We start from the raw sequence: 22669 nt of genomic DNA, 5'->3' as shown, positions 1-22669 counted from the left end.
GCCTGGGTCTCTGGAGCCTATAGTTTCAGGAGTCCCCCCGCCGAGCGACCCTGGACAAGTCACTCCTCTCCGGGTCTCAGTTTCCTTGCTGTCAAATGGGAGATACATTGTGTCCCTACCTTCTCTGACAGTCCAAATGCGGGCGGTTCTCGAAGGAGCCGGAGTGAGTGGGATCCAGACTGCCTTAGCAGGTACCTGCCTGCCTCCCTGGGCGTTAGGCAGCTTTTACCCAATTTAGCCATTCTTCTTCTCAGCGACGTTCTTAGTGTGAGTCAAGTCTCTGTGACTAGACAGTCTCGTGTCTGGCCAGGTAAACAAACAATGTGGGACTGTCGGAATCAACTGAGAAATAAATACTGGCCCTGGGAAACCTTAATATCATTCAAGTTGGCTTTGCCCAGGGCTCCCAAGGTGAAGTGAGTTTAGGCACCAATGAGAGTCTATTCTTTGTGCCTGTTAGTGCAGCTCTTGGAAAGATCACAGATGCAAAGGAGACCAGGATGAAGGAAGGTTGCCCACTGAGGATTGTGGCAGAGACAGATTCTCCCCTCTGTCCCCTAGTTAATCCTCACTCCCTCCTCTTCCATTTCCCCTCAACATTTTGGCCTTACACTTGAAATACCCAATGCATTTTATCTTTGTTTTCATGCAGGACAGAATGCTTTGACCTCCAAGCTGTTTTAAATCTGGCACATAAGCCAGGTGAGTAGGTGGTTTATAGACACTGAAGAACTGTACAAACTTAAATGGATAATCTGAAGTGGTAAGAAGTCATTTGTAGATCTTAGGGCAGAGCTTAGGTATCTTCTGCAAAATATGGATAGAAATCAAGGTTGGAACCAGAATATTAGTTTCATACAATACTGGGAGGAAACGACATTTGAGTCTCATGTTGAATGTCATGTAAAACATTCTGAAGACAAAACTGATTTCAGGTCATTTTAATCACCCTTAAAGAGAACCATGCAGCTTTTCCAGGAAATGTGTAAGGGTATCTGGTGCCTATGTGCTAAAGTGTCTGGCTTGTGGGTTGTTTTCTTTCCCCAGGTTGTCAGCTTTTTCTAGTCAACAGCTGATTGCAAACCATCCTAGAACATTAGAATGTTATACCTTTATCCCCATACTGAGTTACATATTTTTGTCTTCATCCTAAAAAAAAAAAAAAGTGAATTGTAGTTAAACTTAATATCGGGGGAAGGATTCCAAGCCATGATGTGATGTTAATGTGTACCCTGGAAAATTTTACTAACATGTCTTATATGCTATAGCCAACGTGGTGTAGTAAAGAAAGAGTAAGGACTTGTGAGTCAGAGTCCTGAGTTCAAGTACTAGCCCTGCCACTTAACCACACAGTCTTTGGCAGATTACCTCACCACCTCAAGACTGGATTTCCTTACCTGTTTATGAATGTGAAGCACCTGGGTGCTTTTTCAATGTTTAGCAATTGTGTTCTGTTAAATGTACATGTAAAATTAGGAAACTTCATTTTGAAACCTGAAGTTTACCGTAGCAACTCAGTTGTGAAATTGCTCCTGTGTTTCACTTAGATCTCTGTTTCGTCTGATAGATACTGTGTTCCATAATTTAAGTGGAAATGCAACGCTCTTGGATGTCTGGAACTTTTTAGGCACCAATCTCTGAAGTCCTGGTTGCTGGCCTAAGCACTAGACTACTGTGGTGGTTTGAAAAGCTGGTCATCAGTGCAGGGTAGCCACACAACGAAAATGTTTGCAAAACTAAAGAAGAAAATAGCAGAAGAGACTGCTGTGGCCCAGAGGCCAGGAGGTGCCACTCGGATCCCACGGTCGGTGAGCAAGGAATCGGTTGCCTCTATGGGAGCTGACTCAGGAGATGACTTTGTGAGTATCTTCTCTAGTTTTTAATATTTGGCAGAGTCTTGATATGTTTTTAAATAATATTTCAGAGAATCCTAGGGGGTGCCTGGATTTTCTTTTAAATATTTTCTTTTACAGTTGCAAGATTATGTAGAGTCTATATTTGATTCTTCTTACCCTAAGGTGCTTTTCTATTTCTTTTTTTCCTACTTTTTCCAAGTCCTTTTCATATTCTCTGCATTGTTCTCTTTTACTCTTTTTATACCGTGTGCATCTTCTTTTATATTTTATTTCTCAAAAAGGCTTGGCTTATTGTCTCTGCAGACAGATATTCTTTAAGTCTTTGTTGCTTGACAAGGTTTGTGAGTTACAGTGTGGAGTTAGCCAGAGGGCACTATTTTATGGGGAAAGATGATGAAAAGATGACACCAATGACTGCAGTATGTCCCTTATTTGTAAAGTACTTTTGTTTTTGGAAAGATTTCAAAAAAGTGAAGATGCTCTTGTGTTAGATGGATGTCAAGTCTCAGGATCAAAAGTTCATTTTTGGCATATGATAGGATCTTCTTTAAGTCAGATAACTTCTTTAAAAAATGATTTATGATGCTTGATACATATGTAAAAGAATGTATGTAATACAAATGTAAAGTATAAAGCATAAAAATAAAATAAATGCTTGTTAATCTGTCACCTATCCAGAGAAGTAGAACATTATGGATACTGTTGAAGCCACTTGTTTTTTTGTTTGTTTGTTTGTTTGTTTTAAAAATATATATATTTTTAATGTTTATTCATTTTTGAGAGAGAAAGAGACAGAGCACGAATTGGGGAGGGGCAGAGAGAGAGGGAGACACAGAATTGGAAGCAGGCTCCAGGCTCTGAGCTGTCAGCACAGAGCCCAATGCGGGGCTCAAACTCCCGAACCGTGAGATCATGACCTGAGCTGAAGTTGGACACTTAACCAACTGAGCCACCCAGAGGCCCCCTGTTGAAACCACTTGTATGCTCCTTCCCAGTTCCCTTTCTTCCTTCCTGCCCTCCAGATAACCCCATCCCAAATTTTGTATATATCATTCTCTTGATTTTTAAAATGTCCTCCCAGATATGTATATATTTATACATTTTTTGATATGTACATATTTATATCAGTTTGTTTAATGTTGCATTATTTCTGAAATTTATAAACATGGTATGCCTTAGTCTTCTTGAACTTACTTTTTTTTTTAATTCACCTTCTTTCCATTGAAGCTGTGTCCATGAAGCTGTGATTCATTTGTTTGAGATTCAGCACTTAACAAGGCCACAATTTATCTCTGTCTTTTCCTGATGATAGACACTTGAGTTGTTTCCATGGTCACATGAATCGTCTTCCTCTTTTCTTACACTACCTGTCCTGGGTCAGATTACATTGCAGAAGCTATTAGGTTATTGGGATGGAACAATAAGATTACCATATCTAAATTGTTGGCTGCTATATTTACCAGGAAATATAATGCACATCTGATCCCTAGGCTGAAGCATATAGTTTCAGTGCTGAGTTCTGTGGCAGCAGTACCTGCTTTCCCTTCATGGTGACATGCTAAATGAAGTCTCCCATCTTGAAGGTATTCCAGTTATAGACATTGGTCTGAATTCAGGAAATACTTTCCTTTGAGACTTCTAAATCTATTTGAACTTACTGTGTATACATTTTTTAATTTTTTTTTTTTTTTTGAAAGAGAGCTTGCAAGAGGGGGAGGGGCAGAAAGAGTGGGACAGAGGATCCAAAGTGGGCTCTGCACTGATAGCAGAGAGCCTGATGCAGGGCTTGAACTCATGAACCATGAGTTGAGATGAAGTCAGACCATGACCTGTGCTGGAGTCAGATGCTTAACCAGCTGAACCACCTAGACGTCCCGACTATGTACACATTTTGATCTCCAGACCTGGATATCCCACTGCAAATATTTCTCCAACTGGATGCTTTCCCTCTAGTGTCTCAAATTCTTTTTTTTTTTTTTTTTTTTTAAGAGAGATAGTGTACACGCAAGTGCGGAAGGGGCAGAAGGAGAAAGAGAGAATCTCAAGCAGGCTCCACAGTCAGTGAGGAGCTTGATGCTGTACTTGATCCCACAACCCTGGGTTGAAATCAGGAATCAGACACTGAACTGACTGAGCCATCCAGATGTCTCTAGTGTCTCAAACTCTAAAAAATATTTTTTTAATGTTTATTTCTTTTTTTGAAAGAGCTAGACACAGTGTGAGCAGGGGAGGGGCAGAGAGAGACACACAATCTGAAGCAGGTTCCAGGCTCTGAGCTGTCAGCACAGAGCCCAACATGAAATTCGAACTCTTGAACCAGGAGATCATGACCTGAGCCAAAGTTGGTGGCTTCACTGATTGAGTCACCCTGGCGCCCCCTAGTGTCTCAAATTCTAAAACAAACAAAACCGAATTCATTAATTCCATCTCCAGATGTGCAACTTCCGTCCCCCAAGCCACCAGCATGAAATTTTGGAAGCATTCTAGACTCTTCCCTCCATTTCTTGGTGTCCAGTAAACAAGTATTGTCGTTTCTGTTTTCTAAATGTCTCAAACTTGCTCTCTTTACTCCATTACTAGTAGTACATTTACGTCCATTTTATTTCAAGCTGTCTTTCTTTCTTGGACAAATGTGGTGGCTTATCTGGGTTCTTTGCCTCCAATAATCCCCCAGTGCAGATGTGCTCATGGCTCTCCAGACTCCTCAGTGGTTTCCCCCTCACCTTCATGATGAAGTGCAGACTCAGTGTAGTGGTAAACTGTCATGGCCTTGGCACAGCTTACCTGTCCACCATCCATGTTGAACTTACTGCATTTCTGGAATGGACAACATTCCTTCATGCCTACAAATTTTTGCACTTGCTGTTTTCCTCTCTCTGGAATGTCCTTTGTCTCTTCCTTTCAGTCTTGAGTTTCTCTGACAGACTTGTGCATCTTTCAAAAGATTTGCTTACATGTTACTTCCAGGAAGCCCCCTTGGCCCAACCTTCCCTTGTCACCCCCTCTACCCTTTATCCCTCCAAGCTGAGTTTAGTCCCCTGGTTCCTACTTAACCTCTGTAATGGCACCTATTGTTGCAGTGATTTGCTTGTTTCTCAGTAAATTGGGAGCCTTATGAAAGGCAATAGAGAGTAGCAGTTAGAAACTCAGGTCAGGGGGTGCCTGAGTGACTCAGTTAAGTGTCTGTCTCTTTATCTCAGCACTGGTCTTCATCTCAGGATCATGAGTTCAAACCCCACATTGCGCTTTGCACTGGACACAAAGCCTACTTTAAAAAAAAAAGTCAGCTTAAGGAGTTAGACCTGGATTTGATTCCCAGCTGCATCGTTATTATGTGACTTGTGGCAAGAACCTTTACTTTTCAGTGCCTTAGTTTCCACATCTGTAAAATGGGGTTAGAACTGTACCTGTCTTTATTAAAATATATGTGTCAGGGCCCCCAAAGTTCATCCCTAGGTTCATTTATTTACTAGGAGGGCTCATAGGACGCTGCATGGTTTTACTCATTGCTGTCATTTATTACAGTCAAAGCGTACAAAGCATAATCAGCAAAAGAAAAAGGTTCCTGAGGCAAAGCCTGGAGAAAACCATGTGCAAACTTCTAAGCGTCCTCTCCTCCTAGAGTTACATAGGGCACACTTAATTCCCCCAGCAATGAGTTGTAGCAGGACATGTAAAATATTGACTTCCAGTGAAGCTCATTAGAGACTCCGTGCCCAGGGACTTTATTGGAGGCTCTTCACATAGGCACCCTCTGCCAAGCATTAACCACAATTCCAGACTCCCAAAAGGAAAATGAGTGTTCTGCATCAACCACGTTTTTTACACAAACAAGATTAGGTACAGTGAACCATTCTTAATCAGGAATGGTGGGAGCCCTTTTAAAGTCTTAAGTTCCCAAGGCCAGTCCAGGGCCAGCATTACAAGCAGACCTTGCTAAGGATTGTGATCGCAGACCTGTGATGTTAGCTCTTTTCTGCCCAGTGAATAGAACACTTAGCAGAGTGCCTGGCTCTTAACAGCCATTTCATAATAGTAGCTGCTTCAGCTGCTGCTATTTTGGGTGGGGACTCTCTCATCTCTGTTCCCAATGCATAGCACAATGTCTCACTAAACAGTGATAATCATCATTTCTGCTACTAATGATAGGTGATATGTCTTAAAACTAATTATATGCCAGTCTCTGTTTTAGGGACTTGATAAGTGTTGATTTATTTAATCCTCATAGAAACTCAGATTGATCCTGTTTGTCGTCATAGTTTACATATGAGGAAATCACTGCACAGAGAAGGTGACTAATTGGGCCAGGTTCTTGTTTTATAAGTGGTGAAGATGGACTTTAACCCAGGCCTTCCGCCTCCAGAGACTGCCTCTTAACTATAAACTTTACCACATCTCAATCAATGTTGGATTGGGCAAGTGTCTAAATATTCTAAATAAATGGATATTTAAAGTGAAATTTTCAACCACCTTTAAAGATATTTTGGGGGCACCTGGGTAGCTCAGTTGGTTGATCATCTGATTTCAGCTCAGGTCATGATCTCTCATTCTGTGAGTTCGAGCCCCATGTCGGGCTCTGTGCTGACAGCTCAGAGCCTGGAGCCTGCTTCTGATTCTGTGTCTCCCTCTCTCTCTGCCCCTCCCCAGCTCATACTCTGTCTCTCTCTCTCTCTCAAAAATAAAAACATTAAATAAAAAAATTTTTTTAAACAAAGATATTTTGGGTATAAGATGGGGAAACATAAATAAAGACTAGTATTAGGTAATATTTTAAATTTTGTTAGGTGTGATAATGGTACTGTGGTTATAGAGGAAAATGACCTTAAATTGTAGAAATGTTTATCAAAGTATTTAGGATGAAATGTCTGTTACGTATAGTACCTCAGTAAAATAAAAATTAATGAAGCAAATATGGGGAAATGTTATCAATTATTAAAGTAGGTGGAGAACATTCATTAAAACGTCTTCTCTACTCTTCTGTATTTTTAAAAATTTTAAAATAGAAAATAGAGTTACTTATTAGCAATAGTAAGCAGTTCTCAAAGTAATAGGAGTATTCATACATTTTAAAATAGATTGGGGAAAACTGATGTCTCATTAATATATTGATTATTAAATCCATATTATTAACTAAAGTCCTTGATGCGTTTTGGGTGAAGATACTGAAATTTTTTCAACATCTGTGATAAGTTCTTCACCAGCCTTTGACCCCTTGCTAAAGAACCTTCTCCACTTTATCCCAGGACTTTACCTTGGAAAAAATAAAGTGATTTTCTTTTTTATCACTGAAAATATATTCTTTGTATTTTATGTACTTGGTGTGATATGATCACAATGGATTTGTTTACCACCACTTATCGCAATACAATGCATACTCACAAACATAATTTATCAGTTTAGCATCTTCTGTCTCCTTCACGTTATAGGAGATAGTGTTGCTTCTACTTTACAGGTGGAGAAGCTAGGACCCAGGTACTCTAAGAAGCTCTTCAATGATCACGATTAAACTATAACCAAACCTGGGGCGTCCGGGTGGCTTAGTCGGTTAAGCGTCCGACTTTCGCTCAGGTCATGATCTCGCGGTTCGTGGGTTCGAGCCCCGCGTCGGGCTCTGTGCTGACTGCCAGCTCAGAGCCTGGAGCCTGTTTCAGAGTCTGTGACTCCCTCTCTCTCTGACCCTCCCCTGCTCATGCTGTCTCTCTCTCTCTCTCTCTCCTAGAAATAAATAAAAAACATAAAAAAACATTTTAAAAAAAAAAAAAAACTATAACCAAACCTAACATAAGACTTAATGCCTTCTGGTTGAGTACTGGGGTCTCACACTGCTGAAAACCCAAGTATGAATATGACCTCTTCTTGTGTCAATTTCAACAGGCTTCCGATGGAAGCAGCTCCAGAGAAGATCTTTCATCCCAGCTTTTGAGAAGGAATGAACAGATACGGAAATTAGAAGCCAGACTCTCTGGTATGTCAAAGAATTCATAAAAAGCAAGCAAAGAAAACTTGCCTTGGGTGATCTTCTCTGTATATAAAATAGCCATGTAGTATAACCTTATAGTCACGTTGACATATTTTGACATGTTTCTTAGTCAAAATGGAGCAATTTGTACCCTTTTCATTCCCTCCTTTTATTAGTGTACCAAATAGTGTAAATTCAAAACTAAGTTTTAAAGTTAAAAAAAAAAAACCCCAACAACCTACATTTTTCTGCTCCTGACGTTTCTAGCCATGGATATAAAAGGTATTAAAGGTATATATAGACTATCTATGACCATCTTTTACCTGTTAGCGTAGCTTACTTTCAAGTGGAGAGGGGTAGGGAATAGTATTTACAGGAATGGCCAATAGATGGATTCTTCAGCACCAGAGGTTTGGTGCTACATGGCCACCTGCTGCAGCTACGTATCACCTGTGTAAATGTCATTCTGGGTCTTCAGGCCACTTTTCAATGATATTCAACACCCGTATAGAAGCTGTAACTCTCATTATGTCTTTTGTGTGCAGTTTACAGTTAACACAACTTCCATCATATCCTTGCCTGGCAGGGCATGTTTGTGATAGAGTTGTGAGTTTTTATTTTGGTTTCTGCCAGTGGATACATTTTGAAAGTTTCATCCTGTGAAGTGGTCAATGGCTTCTGTGTTTCTTTTTGTCCCTTGGCCTTATACACATTTTATTGGAGTGAAAGCAGTAGACTACAGAATTCACCAAATTGTATGTGAAATATTTGTGTCTGTGAGGTTACCACAGGTCCATAGCACAGCTCCCAGCTCCCAGCTGATCCATGATCTCATTTTATCCTCACTACAGCCTTATTAGGCTGAACGAAGTTAAGGTCACACAAGTAGTATAGAAGGAGGTTGTAGAGCTGGGATCCAAACCCAGATTTGCTTGCTAAAGTCCGTACTTTTAACTACAGTCTTCTTTAAATTCAGTTGTGACTATCTTGTTAGGCCTACCTGTAAGTAATATCAGTAACAGAGGTGAAATAACTTTACATTTGTTTAATGTTGGGGAGAAAGCTGTAAAATACCATGTGCCTTCACTACTATATGAAGGAAGAGTAGTTTAGAGTTGACTTAAGTTAGAGGAGAGACAGGGAAGAGAACGGACACCTACTGAGCCCAGTGATGTCCGGGGTATTTTCCTCCGGGTTCAGTATGAATAACAACAACAATAATAGCAGCTCCCTTTTATTGAACACGGTGTCGAATGCTTCTGGCACCATCTAATTAAGACATCTAAAACACTTTGTTTATTAAAGTACATTTGAAGCAGGTACAATTAACATCATTTTTGATAAGTAAAGAAACTAATACTTAGGATGAATAATTTGCTTAAGGTCTCTCAGCTAAGGACTGACAGAGTTGGGAAATGAACTAAAGCCTGCCTACTTTTCCACTATTCCATACTATCTTCTTTGGCCACCCAGGTAATTAATTCTGACTTTCACCCCTCATATGGCATAGGAAGCTCATTTCCTGTGTAGAAAAGAAGCTGACTTTTCTAGAGAATTAAGTACTTTCATGGTAAAGACCATACTGTGGTAAGGTGTTTGCTATTGCCCTAACCATGGTTCCTCAGTTGTATGGACTGAGCTACTTAGTGAGTTCCTTTGACCTATCCCACTGCTAATACTGGAAGGGGAAGTGAAAACTGAGATTCGAAATTAAGTAATGAGCAGGCCATTTCTGATGACCAGATCAGGCCCAGTTCTTGTTCCCTATCCAGGCTGAACAAATCTGCCTGTTTGTATGCACCATTTACACTGTGGATAGTTTGTACTATACCTGTTTGCCTGTGTTGTTCATTGTTAACGGGAGGCTGTCTGCCTAGCTTTCCTTAACAGCAATGGTTTTCAGGTTGAGAAAATCATCATCATTTTCACTCATTTTTTTGTTTAATTAACTTCCTTTCCTGATGTTTGTCCATTCCTGGTATGTGCGTCACCCTCCTCACCCAAGACTATGCTGAACAGGTCCGAAACTTGCAGAAGATAAAAGAGAAGCTTGAAATTGCGTTAGAAAAACACCAGGATTGTACGTATTTTTTTCCTGCTTTTTTTCAATCTTCTTAGGGTTTATATTTTTTTAAATGAAACAATAGTGTATGGATAACTTTGTCCTTCATCGTAACTCCAGTCTTTGTAAGTGTACTTCTTAATCAGGTTGCTATAACATTTGTCTGATATTTATAAGCATACAGTTGCTATTTATGTTGCATTATGGGCATGCTTCTTAGGAGGTCATCGTGTGTATCAGCTTGTCTTCATCCAGTTTATTGGCTGCCCTTAGATTTTACTAAAATTGTGTGCCTGGCCCTCACACCTTGATTAGGAGACTGGTTTGATCTGTAGCTTCATGCTGCTGGAGTCAGTAATGGGAAAACTCTTCAGCTGTCTTCACTCCTCCAACAGTGGAGCAGTTTTTAGTCTATCCTAACTCGTATATTCTCCTTGGGATTCAAGCCAAGAAAGATGCTAACAAGTAGAAAGTTATTTTCTGTTAATATAATGTATATTAAAAAAATTTTTTTAAGTAAACAAAGTAAAAGAAAGGTTTTTTTTTTGGTTTTGCCAAGTTTTGATTTTTATTTTTAATTCTGAGAGCGGCAGTAATTTTCACTTAGCAAAGGCATGAGCGTTTTCTGGCAACCTGCTCAACTCATGTTCTGTCATTGTGCCATTGAAAATGTTACCTCTTGGCATCTACCTAAATGTATATATGTGCTTATTACAAAAACAAAACAACAGAAAGCAAAAAAACCCCAACAAAACAAAACAAAAAACAAAAAACCCAGCACCAGAAAAACCAACTGTGGTCCAGAGATTCTGGGAAATTTGAGATGGATCAGGTTTTTCCCAGTCTCATTATTCACTTATGTGACCTAGATCTCTTTTGTTAGGTGACAGTTGTAAAGTAATCACTGGGCTGTTTGTCATGCCGTTTCTGCAATATTTCCATATCTCAAATAGAGCCTCTTTGTTAACAGCTTCCATGCGGAAATTTCAAGAGCAGAATGAGACATTCCAAGCCAACAGAGCCAAAATGGCAGAAGGACTGGCTTTGGCATTAGCCAGAAAGGACCAGGTATTTTATATGTGACGCCCCAGACTGGTGGAAAGATTTCACTTCGTGACATGATTTCAAAAATCATGACATAAACCTGGTAGAAAATATTTACAGTCTAGGAGAGAAGGAATGCTATATAATTTAGAGTTGTAATCATGAAATGTGTTTAGAATGTGACAGTATCATTCTATCATTCTCTGTAGCTTTGTATAAGGGAGAGGGAAATCGTGTGTCCTAATTTGGCCACATATCCCAAGAGAAGGAAAACGGCCTCTGTCCTCTAAATGCCTGTTTTGAAGCCTAGACCCCAAACATGATACATCATGGAAAATGCTTCCAAGCTAACTAGCTTCTATGATGTATATAATTCTTAACCTCTCTTCCCCAGTTCCTTCAACCTTAGTTTCTTAAGCCCCAGTGAGCTTAACAGAAAAGGACTCCTGGAATCTCACTAGAACCATTCATTGACAGATGCTGGAATAAGAAAGGAAAATAGTACTATTACTAGCTACTGCAATAATTACGAAGTATGTTTCAGTGACATTTTAAGTTTAAGATAAACATCAAGATACTGTGATCATCTTGATTTATCAAGACAGGGTCAATATATTATGCTTCAGTTAAGAAAATATATATTTCATCTACAGTTGGTGGGTGGTTGGCTTGTTGGTTGCTTTTAAAGTGAATATCAGTCGTCTGGGACATTTGCTAGCCAGAAAAAGACCTCACTCCCAATACTTAGTGGATAAATATGGTATGAATGTATATAAATGAAGAAATCGTCTAAAATTGGTGGATTCTGATTGCAGACAGTTAGAATATGGTTTTTTTGTACCAATGGTTATTTTTTCCTCCTGTTCTGTGATTTGTGAACAAGGGGCATAATTCTTTTTCCTTTAACTTATGCCTTATCCCAGAGAGCACAAAACATACTGGTAAAATCAAGATAAGAAGGAAAAAATGATCAGGGGCCGGTGAAGACTGTCCCCCTCAACTTCAGTAAATTAATTTCTAAACATCAGTCATAGAGTTACCAACCCAGCAGGTCCCAGCTACCCACTCCCAAGAAATAATAACAGCACTCATGGAAAAACACTTAGGGATCAACTGAAAAGCTGCTTCAGAACACCACATGACAGCTTTGTTGCGTGCTCTCCTTAGAAAAATCTGCAGGCTTTTATTTGTGTTCTAGAATTTTTTGTAAAATTCATTTTCTCCTCCTTTTAGGACTCTTGGCTTTCTTAATACTAAGCCAACTTTATGGGATTTCTTACATTTGCTGTTCTGGTTGCTTGCTTGCTTGTTTTTCAGGGGGAGTTAGGTGGTTTTGTTTTCTGAAAATCTTTATGTTACTGATACTCTTCCCTGGAAACTATACTTTTTTTGTTGTTTTAGGAATGGTCAGAAAAAATGGATCAGCTTGAAAAGGTTAGTTCATCTTTTATTTTTGTCTCACTATGAATGTTGGCCTGTTCTTGGGGCTGAGAAAACGGTTGCTCCAGTACCCAGTGTACAGATGGCTCTATCACCTCTTGGCCTCAAGGTCCTGGATAATTAGATACTGACTTGAAAAGCTCATGTGTTCTCCTTTCCCGGATGGGCATGCAGGATATCTTTTGTTTTCCCCTCCCAATATCCTCTCCACTCCTCTCGTACCTTTCTCTCTGTACCTGAAGGCTCTTAGAAACTGCATCAGCAGGGCTCCATAGCCCTCTGGCTTCCCATTGTTTCTGCCAGTGGCGAACTCCAAAAGAACGATGGGCAGAAGAAGAATGGTCAGAATGTTTATTTCCCCCGCCTTCTCCCTGTGGGATCCCTTCAGGTTGGTTGTATCCCATGGCCAAAGGTCACAGCTTCAGTGGAATATCCCTGGGTTTCTTGGGACCTCCTAATCCCTTGCCCCTTCGTGCCCAACTGCTACTAACACATCATCTCTTTGGGTTTTCTAATTCCACCCACAGCTTTCAAAAGTCCCTTTATTAAACTCTTTTCAAAATACTCCATCTGAGACTGCCATCTGTTTCCGACTGGGGCCCTACTTGGCACTGTGGTAACGTTAGGAATAATTTTTGAGGAGGCGGTGAGAAGGAGGGCATTTTTCAAGGCTCAGCATTAAGCAGATAAGAGTACTTCTTGACTAAACACAGATAAGAAAAATTGATTACTCTAGCATCATAGCTTGTGTAACACCATGTAGGTGCTTAATGTAATGTATTCCTGGCTCCCAGACATGAACAGGAAGATGAAATTTCAAGCTTACAGTTAGAAAAACATTTTAATTTCAAAGTCAGCCCCCTCAGCCCAAATTATATGCTGCTACCTACTTCATTTTTTTGTTTTCGTTGAATACTTCTATGTTACTCTTCATGGTAGAAAAACTATTTCTTGGATTGATTTATTTAGTTGCACAATAGATTTACAATTTATTTTATTAACAGGTGAGTTTTATTGTTGCTGCATTCTTGGGATAAAATGTCAAGTTAAACCAGCAATTCTCTGTGTCTGTTCTGTAGAAATCTGATTATCAAGCTATCAGTTAAACAGTGCTTGACTGGGGAGCCTGGGTAGATCAGTTAAGCATCCAACTTTGGCTTAGGTCATGATCTCACAGTTCATGGGTTCGAGCCCCACATCGGGCTCTGTGCTGACAGCTTAGAGCCTGGAGCCTGCTTCAGATTCTGTGTCTGTCTCTCTCTCTGTGCCCCTCCCGCACTTGCACTGTCTTTCTCTGTCTCAAAAATAAATAAACACTAAAAAATAAATTAATTTTTAAAAAAAGAATGCTTGATGTATTTATGCGAGGAAAGAATTACAGAAAAGTCAAGCTATTTCCTAAAGAATCTTGCACTTGAAAAAAAAATCTGAGTCTGGCTCACTCAGTTGAGCAGCTGACTCTTGATCTTGGTTCAGGTCACGATCTCACAGTTCGTGGGATCAAGCCCCACATTGGGCTCTGAGCTGACAGCATGGAGCCTGCTTGGGACTCTCTCTGTCTCTCCCTTTCTCTCTGTTTCTCTCTCTCTCTCTCTTTCTCAAAATAAATAAATAAACATTAAAAAATAAATCTGGGCGCCTGGGTGGCTAAGTCAGTTAAGCGTCTGACTTCTGCTCAGGTTCTGATCTCACAGTTCATGGGTTTGAGCCCTGTGTCAGGCTCTGTGCTGACAGCTTAGAACCTGGAGCTTGCTTCAGATTCTCTGTATCTGTCTCTCTCTGCCCCTCCCCCGCTTGCGCACGTGCTCGCTCTCTCTCTCTCTCTCAAAAATAGACATTAAGAAAAAGTCTGAACATGGTATTAATGATAGTCGTCTTAAATATGGAGGTATGGGTTAGGTTAAACTTTTCTTAAACTCCGAAGATTGTAGCAGTTGAAATTCTCATTGATATCTTTTAAAATTATGGTGCAGGGGGATACATGTAGGACTGAACTAAATAAAACCTACTTCCACTCACTGAGGCAAGCCCCCCCCCCCCCACTTCTCCACCAAAGGAGGGATTGAGAAGTATTTTAGATCTAGAAAGAGCAATGAGACATCTATGTAGGTCTTTGAAGCCTGTAATTTTTGGAAATGTTATTTTTAGACTATTTTGATTTCTTTTCAATCAGGAATTGGAAATTGCAGCAGCAGGCAGGGTTTGTTCTTAAGAGAATCTATCTTGGTTGGGAAGCTGTCATTAGTAGATTGTAACCTGCTGACACCAGTCACGGTCATGTCTAAAGTTTGTTGACATCCTAACTGAAATTGCTGACATCAGTTCTATTTAAATGCATCTCATTTTTTCAGGGTACTCAATCTTACACCAGTTATTCATACCATTCAACCAGTTCAGTATGTCACCGAGAATAGATGTGTAAGATGGATATCTGGAATTTCTGATCACACTTAAGAACTTTTTTTTTTTTTAATGTTTATTTATTTTGAGAGAGAGAGTGTGAGCAGGGGAGAGGCAGAGAGAAGAGACACAGAATCTCAAGCAGGCTCCAGGCTCCGAGCTGTCAGCACAGAGCCTGACACGGGGCTTGAACCCACGAACCGTGAGATCATGACCTGACTGAAAGTCAGACGCTCAACCGACTGAGCCACCCAGGCGCCCCTCAAACTTAAAAACTTTAAAGTGTTAAGAAATAGTTGCTCTTATTCCCCTTATTCACAGCCATCATTTAAAACATTTATTTTTGGGGGACACCTATTTGACTCAGTAGAGCACATAACTCTGATCTCAGGGTCATGAGATTGAGCCCCCCATTGGCTATAAAGATTACTTAAAAAAATAAAATAATTTTTTTTAAAAACTCATTTATTTTTAACTTAAAGAAATTTGTAGAAAAGGCCATTTTGGTCATATCACTGTAAAGCTTCCCATTGTCTACATTATCTACAGTTGTCTACTATATATTTGATGAGATTTTTAAAAATCATTTTCACTTATTAAGGATTTTGCTGGGGATGCCTGGCCGGCTCAGTCAGTGGAGGGTATGACTCTTCATCTTGGAGTCATGAGTTCAAGCTCCACATTGGGTATAGGGAATACTTAAAATCTTTAAAAAAAAAAAAAAAAAATTCTGCTTCTATAATATGGATTTCTGGTGTCTTAATCACCTTCTTCCTCTAAATAGGAGAAAAGATTTCTGACTGCTCAGTTACAGGAAATGAAGAACCAGAGTTTGAATCTTTTCCAAAGGAGGGATGAAATGGATGAATTAGAGGGGTTCCAGCAGCAGGAGCTAAGTAAAGTAAAGCACATGGTGCGCATTTTTGTTTTCATAGCTGAGTACTGAAGAGATGATTAATTACTCTGATTTTACTAGTCCTCACTCTCTAATGGCTGAGAAACATACCCTCGTAGTCTTTGATATTAATCATATTTGTATGTTTTTCAACTTATTATAGTGAGAAGGTTCTGTTTGAAATGTGTGTCCTTTTCCTTTTCTTTCTTTTATAGTACTAGGCATTTAAGTCCTCTTAAAGCTCACAAAAATGTTATAAAAGTTTGAGTTTTTGGTGTCTATTTTTAAAAATATGTCTTAGTAGTATTTCTTGGTAGTGGCCCAGTGAAACTTTATATCTTTGTGTCAGCTTTTAAAAAAAGAAGAAAGTCTGGGGAAAATGGAGCAAGAGTTGGAGGCACGAACCAGAGAACTTACTCACACCCAGGAGGAGTTGATAACCTCCAATCAGATGTCATCAGACTTAAGTCAGAAGCTAGAAGAATTGCAGAGACACTACTCAGCGCTGGAAGAACAGAGGTTCTTGCTTGGTCTGTGGGGCCCATGGGAAGCGGTGTTAGTGTAGCTCTGGCTATAGCTTGCCTGCCTTTCTCCACTGCTCATTGCAACACTTTCTGATCTCAGTTCTGGCAAAGGCTTCTGGATTGTCCTTACCAGCCCAGGGCTTGGGACCCTCTGCCTCCCTACCCTTCCCCCCCAAACCTTTACTCCCCTTCACCTGCCTGAGCTCAGCTTCCAAGCCTGCGAAGCAATTTATTATGTTTTTGTTTCTAAGCTATCGAGTAACCAAAGGCAGATTGGGATTTTTTTGCTTAAACCTGGGTGGAATTTTTCTCTTTGGGCTTCTGCTTCAGAAAGAGCCAAGGAGTCTTTTCCATTGATAATCTGCACGTGGCTAACGTTTGCAGCCCTGACATATAAAGAGCCATCTGTATTTTTCCTGTATGAGAGTGTCCTTTAGATGAAATTTCCAAATGTGTTTATTGTCTGCTTTCTTTCAATGAAGAGATCATGTGACAGCATCAAAAACAGGTGCAGAAAATAAGATCGCAGCCCTGGAGCAAAAGGAACAAGAGCTCCAAGCATCCATTCAGCAGCTTTCCATGGATTTGCAGAAGGTAAGCAGAGTACTAGGAGCAGATCCAGGTTGCTAGGATTCATGAATGGGGTAGAAACTGAATCTGTCAGAAATTTTAGTCTCAGAGTGGTTGCTAAAACTTCAGTTTCTCATGCTGTCTGCATTGCCTTACTTCCTGGTCTAGCCAGGGTACATTCTCGTGGAAGTGGCCACATGGCTGAACAAAGGTTGCTTCACAGAAGAGGTCAGTATTGTCTTGGCTGGAATTCTCAAAGCACGCCATTTGATCTGCTCACGTTGGTCTTAAATTACTACACGGTGGACCCCAAACATAAGAAAATGTAACCGTCATGGATGATAGGGCCTAATCCAGTTCAAAATGATAATCATTACATTCCATTTGTTCGTTGGGCCAACATTTATTGCCCTCCTATTACAGGTGCGGGCTAAGCTTTGAGACTGTAAAGAAGAATAAAAATTATTGTTATTGACAGTAGAGTAGTGTTTCTCGGTGGTATGTTTCTTCTCACCATTTTGAATAGAATAATTGTATGATTGTCCCTTGCATTGCAGGACATTTAGCTTTTCTGGCCCCTGCATTCTTAATGCCAGCAGCATCCTTCAGGCATTGACAATCCACCCCTTCCCATCATCTGACAGAGCATCCCCTGGCGGCTGGTACCACAGACTCTACCCTCAACCCTGAGCACTGCTAATCTCAAGTGCAACAAAGCCTTAAGAGCATGTGTTTGTGTAAATAGGAGTCATAGCATACCTACAGATACCCAGATGGAACCTGAGAGAGGTTATATACTTTGTTCAGGAGTTCAAAACTAAGTTGCAATAAGTGACAAAGCTGGATTCTAACCCAAGTCTTACTCCGAAACTCATGTTTGTGCGGAACGCTTGCTTGTGCTACTCGACTTTGTTGCCTCACAATGGAGATCACCCAGTAAGCCGACCTTACATAAATGAATGAGTATGATACAAGGCCTCTACCCTCAGTGAACTGAAAATCTAGACCCTTAGTGTTTTCTCTCAGAGACTTACAGTTTCATTATAGAACTCAAACCTCCTGTGACCACAAGAAAAGAAATTCTCAACTCAGCAAGTCCCCAAATAACTGACATAGATTTTCTAGTGCAGAAGATATGCCATAGGAATGGTGTGCATTTCCAGCACAGGAGTCAAGGAACTCTTCCTGGAAAAACTGGAATTTCAAAGATGGGTAGTACAGCAGGAGGCAGAGAGAGCAGAAGGGCATAGAACATATGGGAGTAAAGGAGATAACACAAATTTTGGGATTCAAGAGACCCTTTGGTAGCAATTAGAATCATCCTTCCATTTCAGGGGCACCTACGTGGCTCAGGGGCACCTGGGTGGTTGAGCATCTGACTTCGGCTAAGGTCATGATCTCACACTTTGTGAGTTCAGGCGCCATGTCGGCCTCTGTACTGATAGCTTAGAGTCTGGAGCCTTGAGCCTGCTTAGGATTTTGTGTATCTCTCTCTGTTCCTCCCCCACTAGTGCTGTCTCTCTCCCTCTCTCAAAAATAAACATTAAAAAAACCATCCATCCATTTCATAATTGGAAAAACTAATTTTCTAGACTGTGGTTACACTAATAAGTTCCCTCGTTCATTCTAAAAATATAATTTGAGCCTTTCTATATGCAAAGTTCAGTGCTCTGTGCTGGGTGTTAGAAATACTGTGGTGAGCAAGGGCGCCTGACTGGTTCATTCAGTGGAACGTGTGGCTCTTGATCTCGGCATTGTGGGTTCAGACCCCATGANTGGGTTTGAGCCCCATGTCGGGCTCTGTGCTGACAGCTAGTTCAGAGCCTGAAGCCTGTTTCAGATTCTGTGTCTCCCTCTCTCTCTCTAACCCTCCCCTGCTCACGCTGTCTCTCTCTCTCTCAGAAATAAATAAAACATTAAAAAAAAAACCTTTTTAAAAAAAAAGGAAACCCTATGGTGAGCAAGACAGACGCCGCACTTGCCTTTGTGGAACTTCTAGTCTAGAGGGAAAGTAAGATATTAATCAGTAATCACATAAATATATAATTACAAACCATGATGCGTGCTGTGACGCAAAACTACAGGATATTGCAGGGTCCTTTAATGGCATCAGATCTCATCTAGCCTTGGGGGTCCACAAGCACTTCCTCTGAGGAAATAACACTTGAGCTGCGGAGGGGGAGGGACAGTGGGAAAGAATTTTAAGCAAGGAGCACTCTGAACCAGAAACCCAGAAACCTTGAAGCAGGAGAAGGATTAGCACATTCAGAGAACTGGAAGAAAGTACACACTGAGTGAAGTGAGAGAAGAATAGATTGATTTAGGAGGAAATGTTGGATGGGTGTCCAGTTAGGAAGCTCTTGCACCTGTTCAGGCATAAGATGGCAGCTTTGACAAGAGTGGTGAAGAGAATGGAGTAGACAGAGTTTATGAAACAGTGAGGAGACTGACCCACTTGCTGCTGCAGTGGATGTAGAAGAGGAGCGAGAGAAAAGGACGTTTTGGTGATGGTTTCAGGTTTCTGGATTGATCAACTGAGTGGCTGATAGTGTTAGTCATTGTGTTAAGAGCACCAGAGGAAGGACAATTTTAACATGAAGATCATGAGTTTGGAGTGCATTGTCTTATTTTGATCATTATTGAATAGATATAACATTTTTAATGTAAGTAAGGTAGGGAGTATAACACAGCAGTGAACACCTATGCAGCTAACCCCCAGGTTAAAAACACTAATACGTTTATTTTTGAGGTTTCCCATGTACTATTCACTGTTGCATCCCATTTCTTTTTCTTTTCTTTTAATTTTTTTAAGTTTATTTACTTGTTTTTTTTTTATGAGTCATGTTTGAGCTTTCTTTTTTTTAAATTTTTTAAAATGTTTATGAGAAAGAGAGAGAGAAACACAGCATGAGCAGAGGAGGGTCAGAGAGAGGGAGATTCGGAATGTGAAGCAGGCTCCAGGCTCTGAGCTGTCAGCACAGAGCCCGACGTGGGGCTCGAACCCACGAACCGTGAGATCTTGACCTGAGCCGAAGTCTGACACTTAAGTGACTGAGACACCCGGGCGCCCCTTATTTACTTACTTTGAAAGAGAGAGAGAGAGAGAGAGAGATTGAGCAAGGGAGGGGCAGAGAGTAGGGACAGTGACAGAATTCCAAGCAGGTTCTGTGCTGTCAGTGCAGACCCCAATGCGGGGCTCGAACCCCCAAACTGAGATCATGACCTGAGCCAAGATCAAGAGTCCGACATTTAACCGACTGAACCACCCAGGCATCCCTCCTTTTTTTAAGTAAACACTATCTAGAAACTTTCATTTCCTTTCTTTTGCTTTATAATTTTACCATTATTTTATCCCTTAACAGTATATATCTTCTGTTTCTCATGCTTGTTAAAATTATCTAAATCATGCTGTAGGTATTCTTCTAAACTTTGTTTTTTTTGTGCTCAATGTTGTAATCCTAAGAAACATTTACATGGATACATGCAGCTAAAACTTGTTCTTTCCTCAGCTAAATAGTATGAAGTTACCAAAATTTATCCATCCTAGTGACAATCAGCATTGGGGTATTTCTGGTCTTTTGCTGTTACAAACAAGATTGCTATGATCTTTCATCTACCGGTGCAGGTTACTCTAGGGTATATTTAAGATGTGGAAAGTTTGGGGGTTCCTGGCTGGCCTAGTCAGTGGAGCATGCCACGTTGGGTGTAGAGATTACTTCAAGATAAAATCTTAAGAGGCACCTGGGTGGCTCATTCAACTTCAGCTCAGGTCATGGTCTCACAGCTCATGAGTTTGAGCCCCATATCGGGTGAGCTTGAGCCCCTCATGGGATTCTCTCTCTGCCCCTCACCTGCTCGCTCGATCGCACTCTCTCTCTCTCTCAAAAATGAAAAAATAATAATAAAAAATAAAATCTTTAAAAAAAGATTTATTCTTTTTCAATTTCACTGGATAATGCCTAGTTTTTCTTCCATACTAGTTGTAGTAATTCACACACTCCCGCCAGCCATGTAGAAGAGCTTCTTGGGTTCTTCTCCTTCCTTGCCAACAGGAGATATTATCAGACATTTATGTTTTGCCAGTCTAGTAAGTATGAAATATTATCTCAACATGATTTTAATTTGCTTTTCCCATATTACTAATGAAGTGGAACATCTTTTCATGCTTATTGGTCATTTGTACTCTTCTGTGAAGTATTGGTTCCTTTTCCCATTTTTCTACTGCATTTTCTTTTTCTCATTGATTATAGGAATTCTTTATATATATCCTGGCTGCCATGCTCCTGTGTCAGTTATATGGGTTGAAAATGTCCTCTTCCAGTTTTTGCCTTGTTTTCACTCCCTTTTGGTCCCTTCTGGTGAAAATATGCTCTTAATTTTAGTTTAGTTGAATTTATTTTTTTCCTTTAAGATTACACTTTTGCTGGGGCTCCTGGGTGGCTCAGGCAGCTAAGCGTCCAACTTTGGCTCAGGTCATGATTTCATGATTTGTGAGTTTGGGCCCCGCGTCGGGCTCTGTGCTGACAGCTCAGAGCCTGGAGCCTGCTTGGGTTTCTGTGTCTCCCTCTTTCTCTGACTCTCCCTCATTCATGCTGTACCTCTCTCTCTATCTCTCAAAAATAAAACTTCTTTAAAAAGTTGGAAAAAAGGATTACACTTTTGCTTTTTTAATTTTTACTTATTTTTAAAAAGTGGTTCCCCCTTCAGTGGGATTTCCATTTTATTTATTTGTTTTTTAAGTAATCTGCACCCAGCATCAGGCTCAAACTCAATCCCCAGATCAAGAGTCACATGCTCTACTGGCTGAGCCAGCCAGGAGCTCCTGCTTTTGCTTCTTAAAAATAATGCTATTTTCCTATATTATTAATGCTATTTTCCTGTATTAATTTATAGGATGTTTTATAGTTTTGCTTTTTATAGTCAAAGCTTTAATAAGCCTAAACTGTGATTTTGGTTTGAGAAAGGGATCTCTATCTTTTTTAAAAAAATTGTTTGGTACCATCTATTGAGAAATCTGTTCTATGGGGCGCCTGGGTGGCTCAGTCGGTTAAGTGTCTGACTTCGGCTCGGGTCATGATCATACAGTTCTTGAGTTCCAGCCCCGCGTTGGGCTCTATGCTGATGTCTCGGAGCTTGGAGCCTGCTTTGGATTCTGTGTCTCCCTCTCTCTCTCTGGCTTGTCTCTCCCTGGCTTGCACTTCTCTCTCTCTTTCTCTCTCTCTCTCTCTCAAAAATAAATAAACATTCAAAAAAATAATAAAAGAAAAATCTGTTTTTTTCTCACTGTTCTGCCGTGTCAGCTTTGTCCGAGTTCGGGTTTCCTTATGTACATGGAACTGTTGGGCTTTGGGATGTATGCCACTGTGGTCTTTGTACAGCACTATACATCGCCTTACTAGCTGTGCTATTAGGACAAGTCCTGGTGACTGATAATACAAATCTCCTCACCTAATTCTTACAAGTATCTTGAACATTCTTGGCCCATTGCTCTTCCACAGAACAGCTTGTCAAACTCCTCAGAAAATTCGATTGGGATATTGATGGGATTGCATTGAATCTGTAGATCCATTTGGAGAGCAATGATTACTTTATGATGTGAGTTTTCTTTATCCAAGAACATGGTCTATCTTTTCAGGTATTCAATGTTGCCCTTTTTTTAATGACTCTCTATAAAGTTTTCTGTGATTTTTCTTCATAAAAGTTTGTTATTTACTGTCAAATTTATTCCTAGGTACGTCATATTTTTTATACCAATTGTAAATTGTATCATTTAAAAAATTACTTTTTATAGGGGTGTGTCGATGGCTCAGTTGGTTAAGTATCTGACTTTTGGTTTCAGCTCAGGTCATGATCTCAGCTCATGAGTTCAAGCCCCACATCAGACTCTGTGCTGACAGCATGGAGACTGCTTGGGATTCC

General features: G+C 40.3%; 1 protein-coding gene across 6 annotated transcripts in view; it reads left to right on the top strand.

Annotated features, from left to right (window-relative positions):
• The window catches only part of GOLGA1 (golgin A1), a 49925-nt gene that overhangs the window by 201 nt on the left and 27055 nt on the right, over nucleotides 1–22669 (top strand). For 5 of the 6 annotated variants that reach the window (XR_013336106.1, XM_077768219.1, XM_077768218.1 and 2 more), the window contains exons 2-10: nucleotides 653–702; nucleotides 1568–1859; nucleotides 7731–7821; nucleotides 9821–9895; nucleotides 10848–10945; nucleotides 12323–12355; nucleotides 15546–15674; nucleotides 16006–16175; nucleotides 16663–16774. Coding sequence is in view for 5 of the 6 variants with exons in the window: in XM_077768219.1 (XP_077624345.1) it covers nucleotides 1725–1859; nucleotides 7731–7821; nucleotides 9821–9895; nucleotides 10848–10945; nucleotides 12323–12355; nucleotides 15546–15674; nucleotides 16006–16175; nucleotides 16663–16774 (843 nt within the window). In the remaining variant the exon portion in view is untranslated. Of the gene's footprint in view, nucleotides 1–131; nucleotides 192–652; nucleotides 703–1567; nucleotides 1860–7730; nucleotides 7822–9820; nucleotides 9896–10847; nucleotides 10946–12322; nucleotides 12356–15545; nucleotides 15675–16005; nucleotides 16176–16662; nucleotides 16775–22669 lie in introns of all 6 variants that reach the window. The other variant, XM_077768216.1, reaches the window with a different exon arrangement.

The sequence above is a fragment of the Crocuta crocuta genome, unplaced genomic scaffold (genome assembly GCF_008692635.1).
Source record: "Crocuta crocuta isolate KB4526 unplaced genomic scaffold, BGI_CrCroc_1.0 scaffold35, whole genome shotgun sequence".
NCBI classification, from domain to species: Eukaryota; Metazoa; Chordata; class Mammalia; order Carnivora; family Hyaenidae; genus Crocuta; species Crocuta crocuta.
The sequence above is the reverse complement of the archived record's forward strand: the minus strand, read 5'-3'. Positions and strand labels throughout refer to the sequence as shown.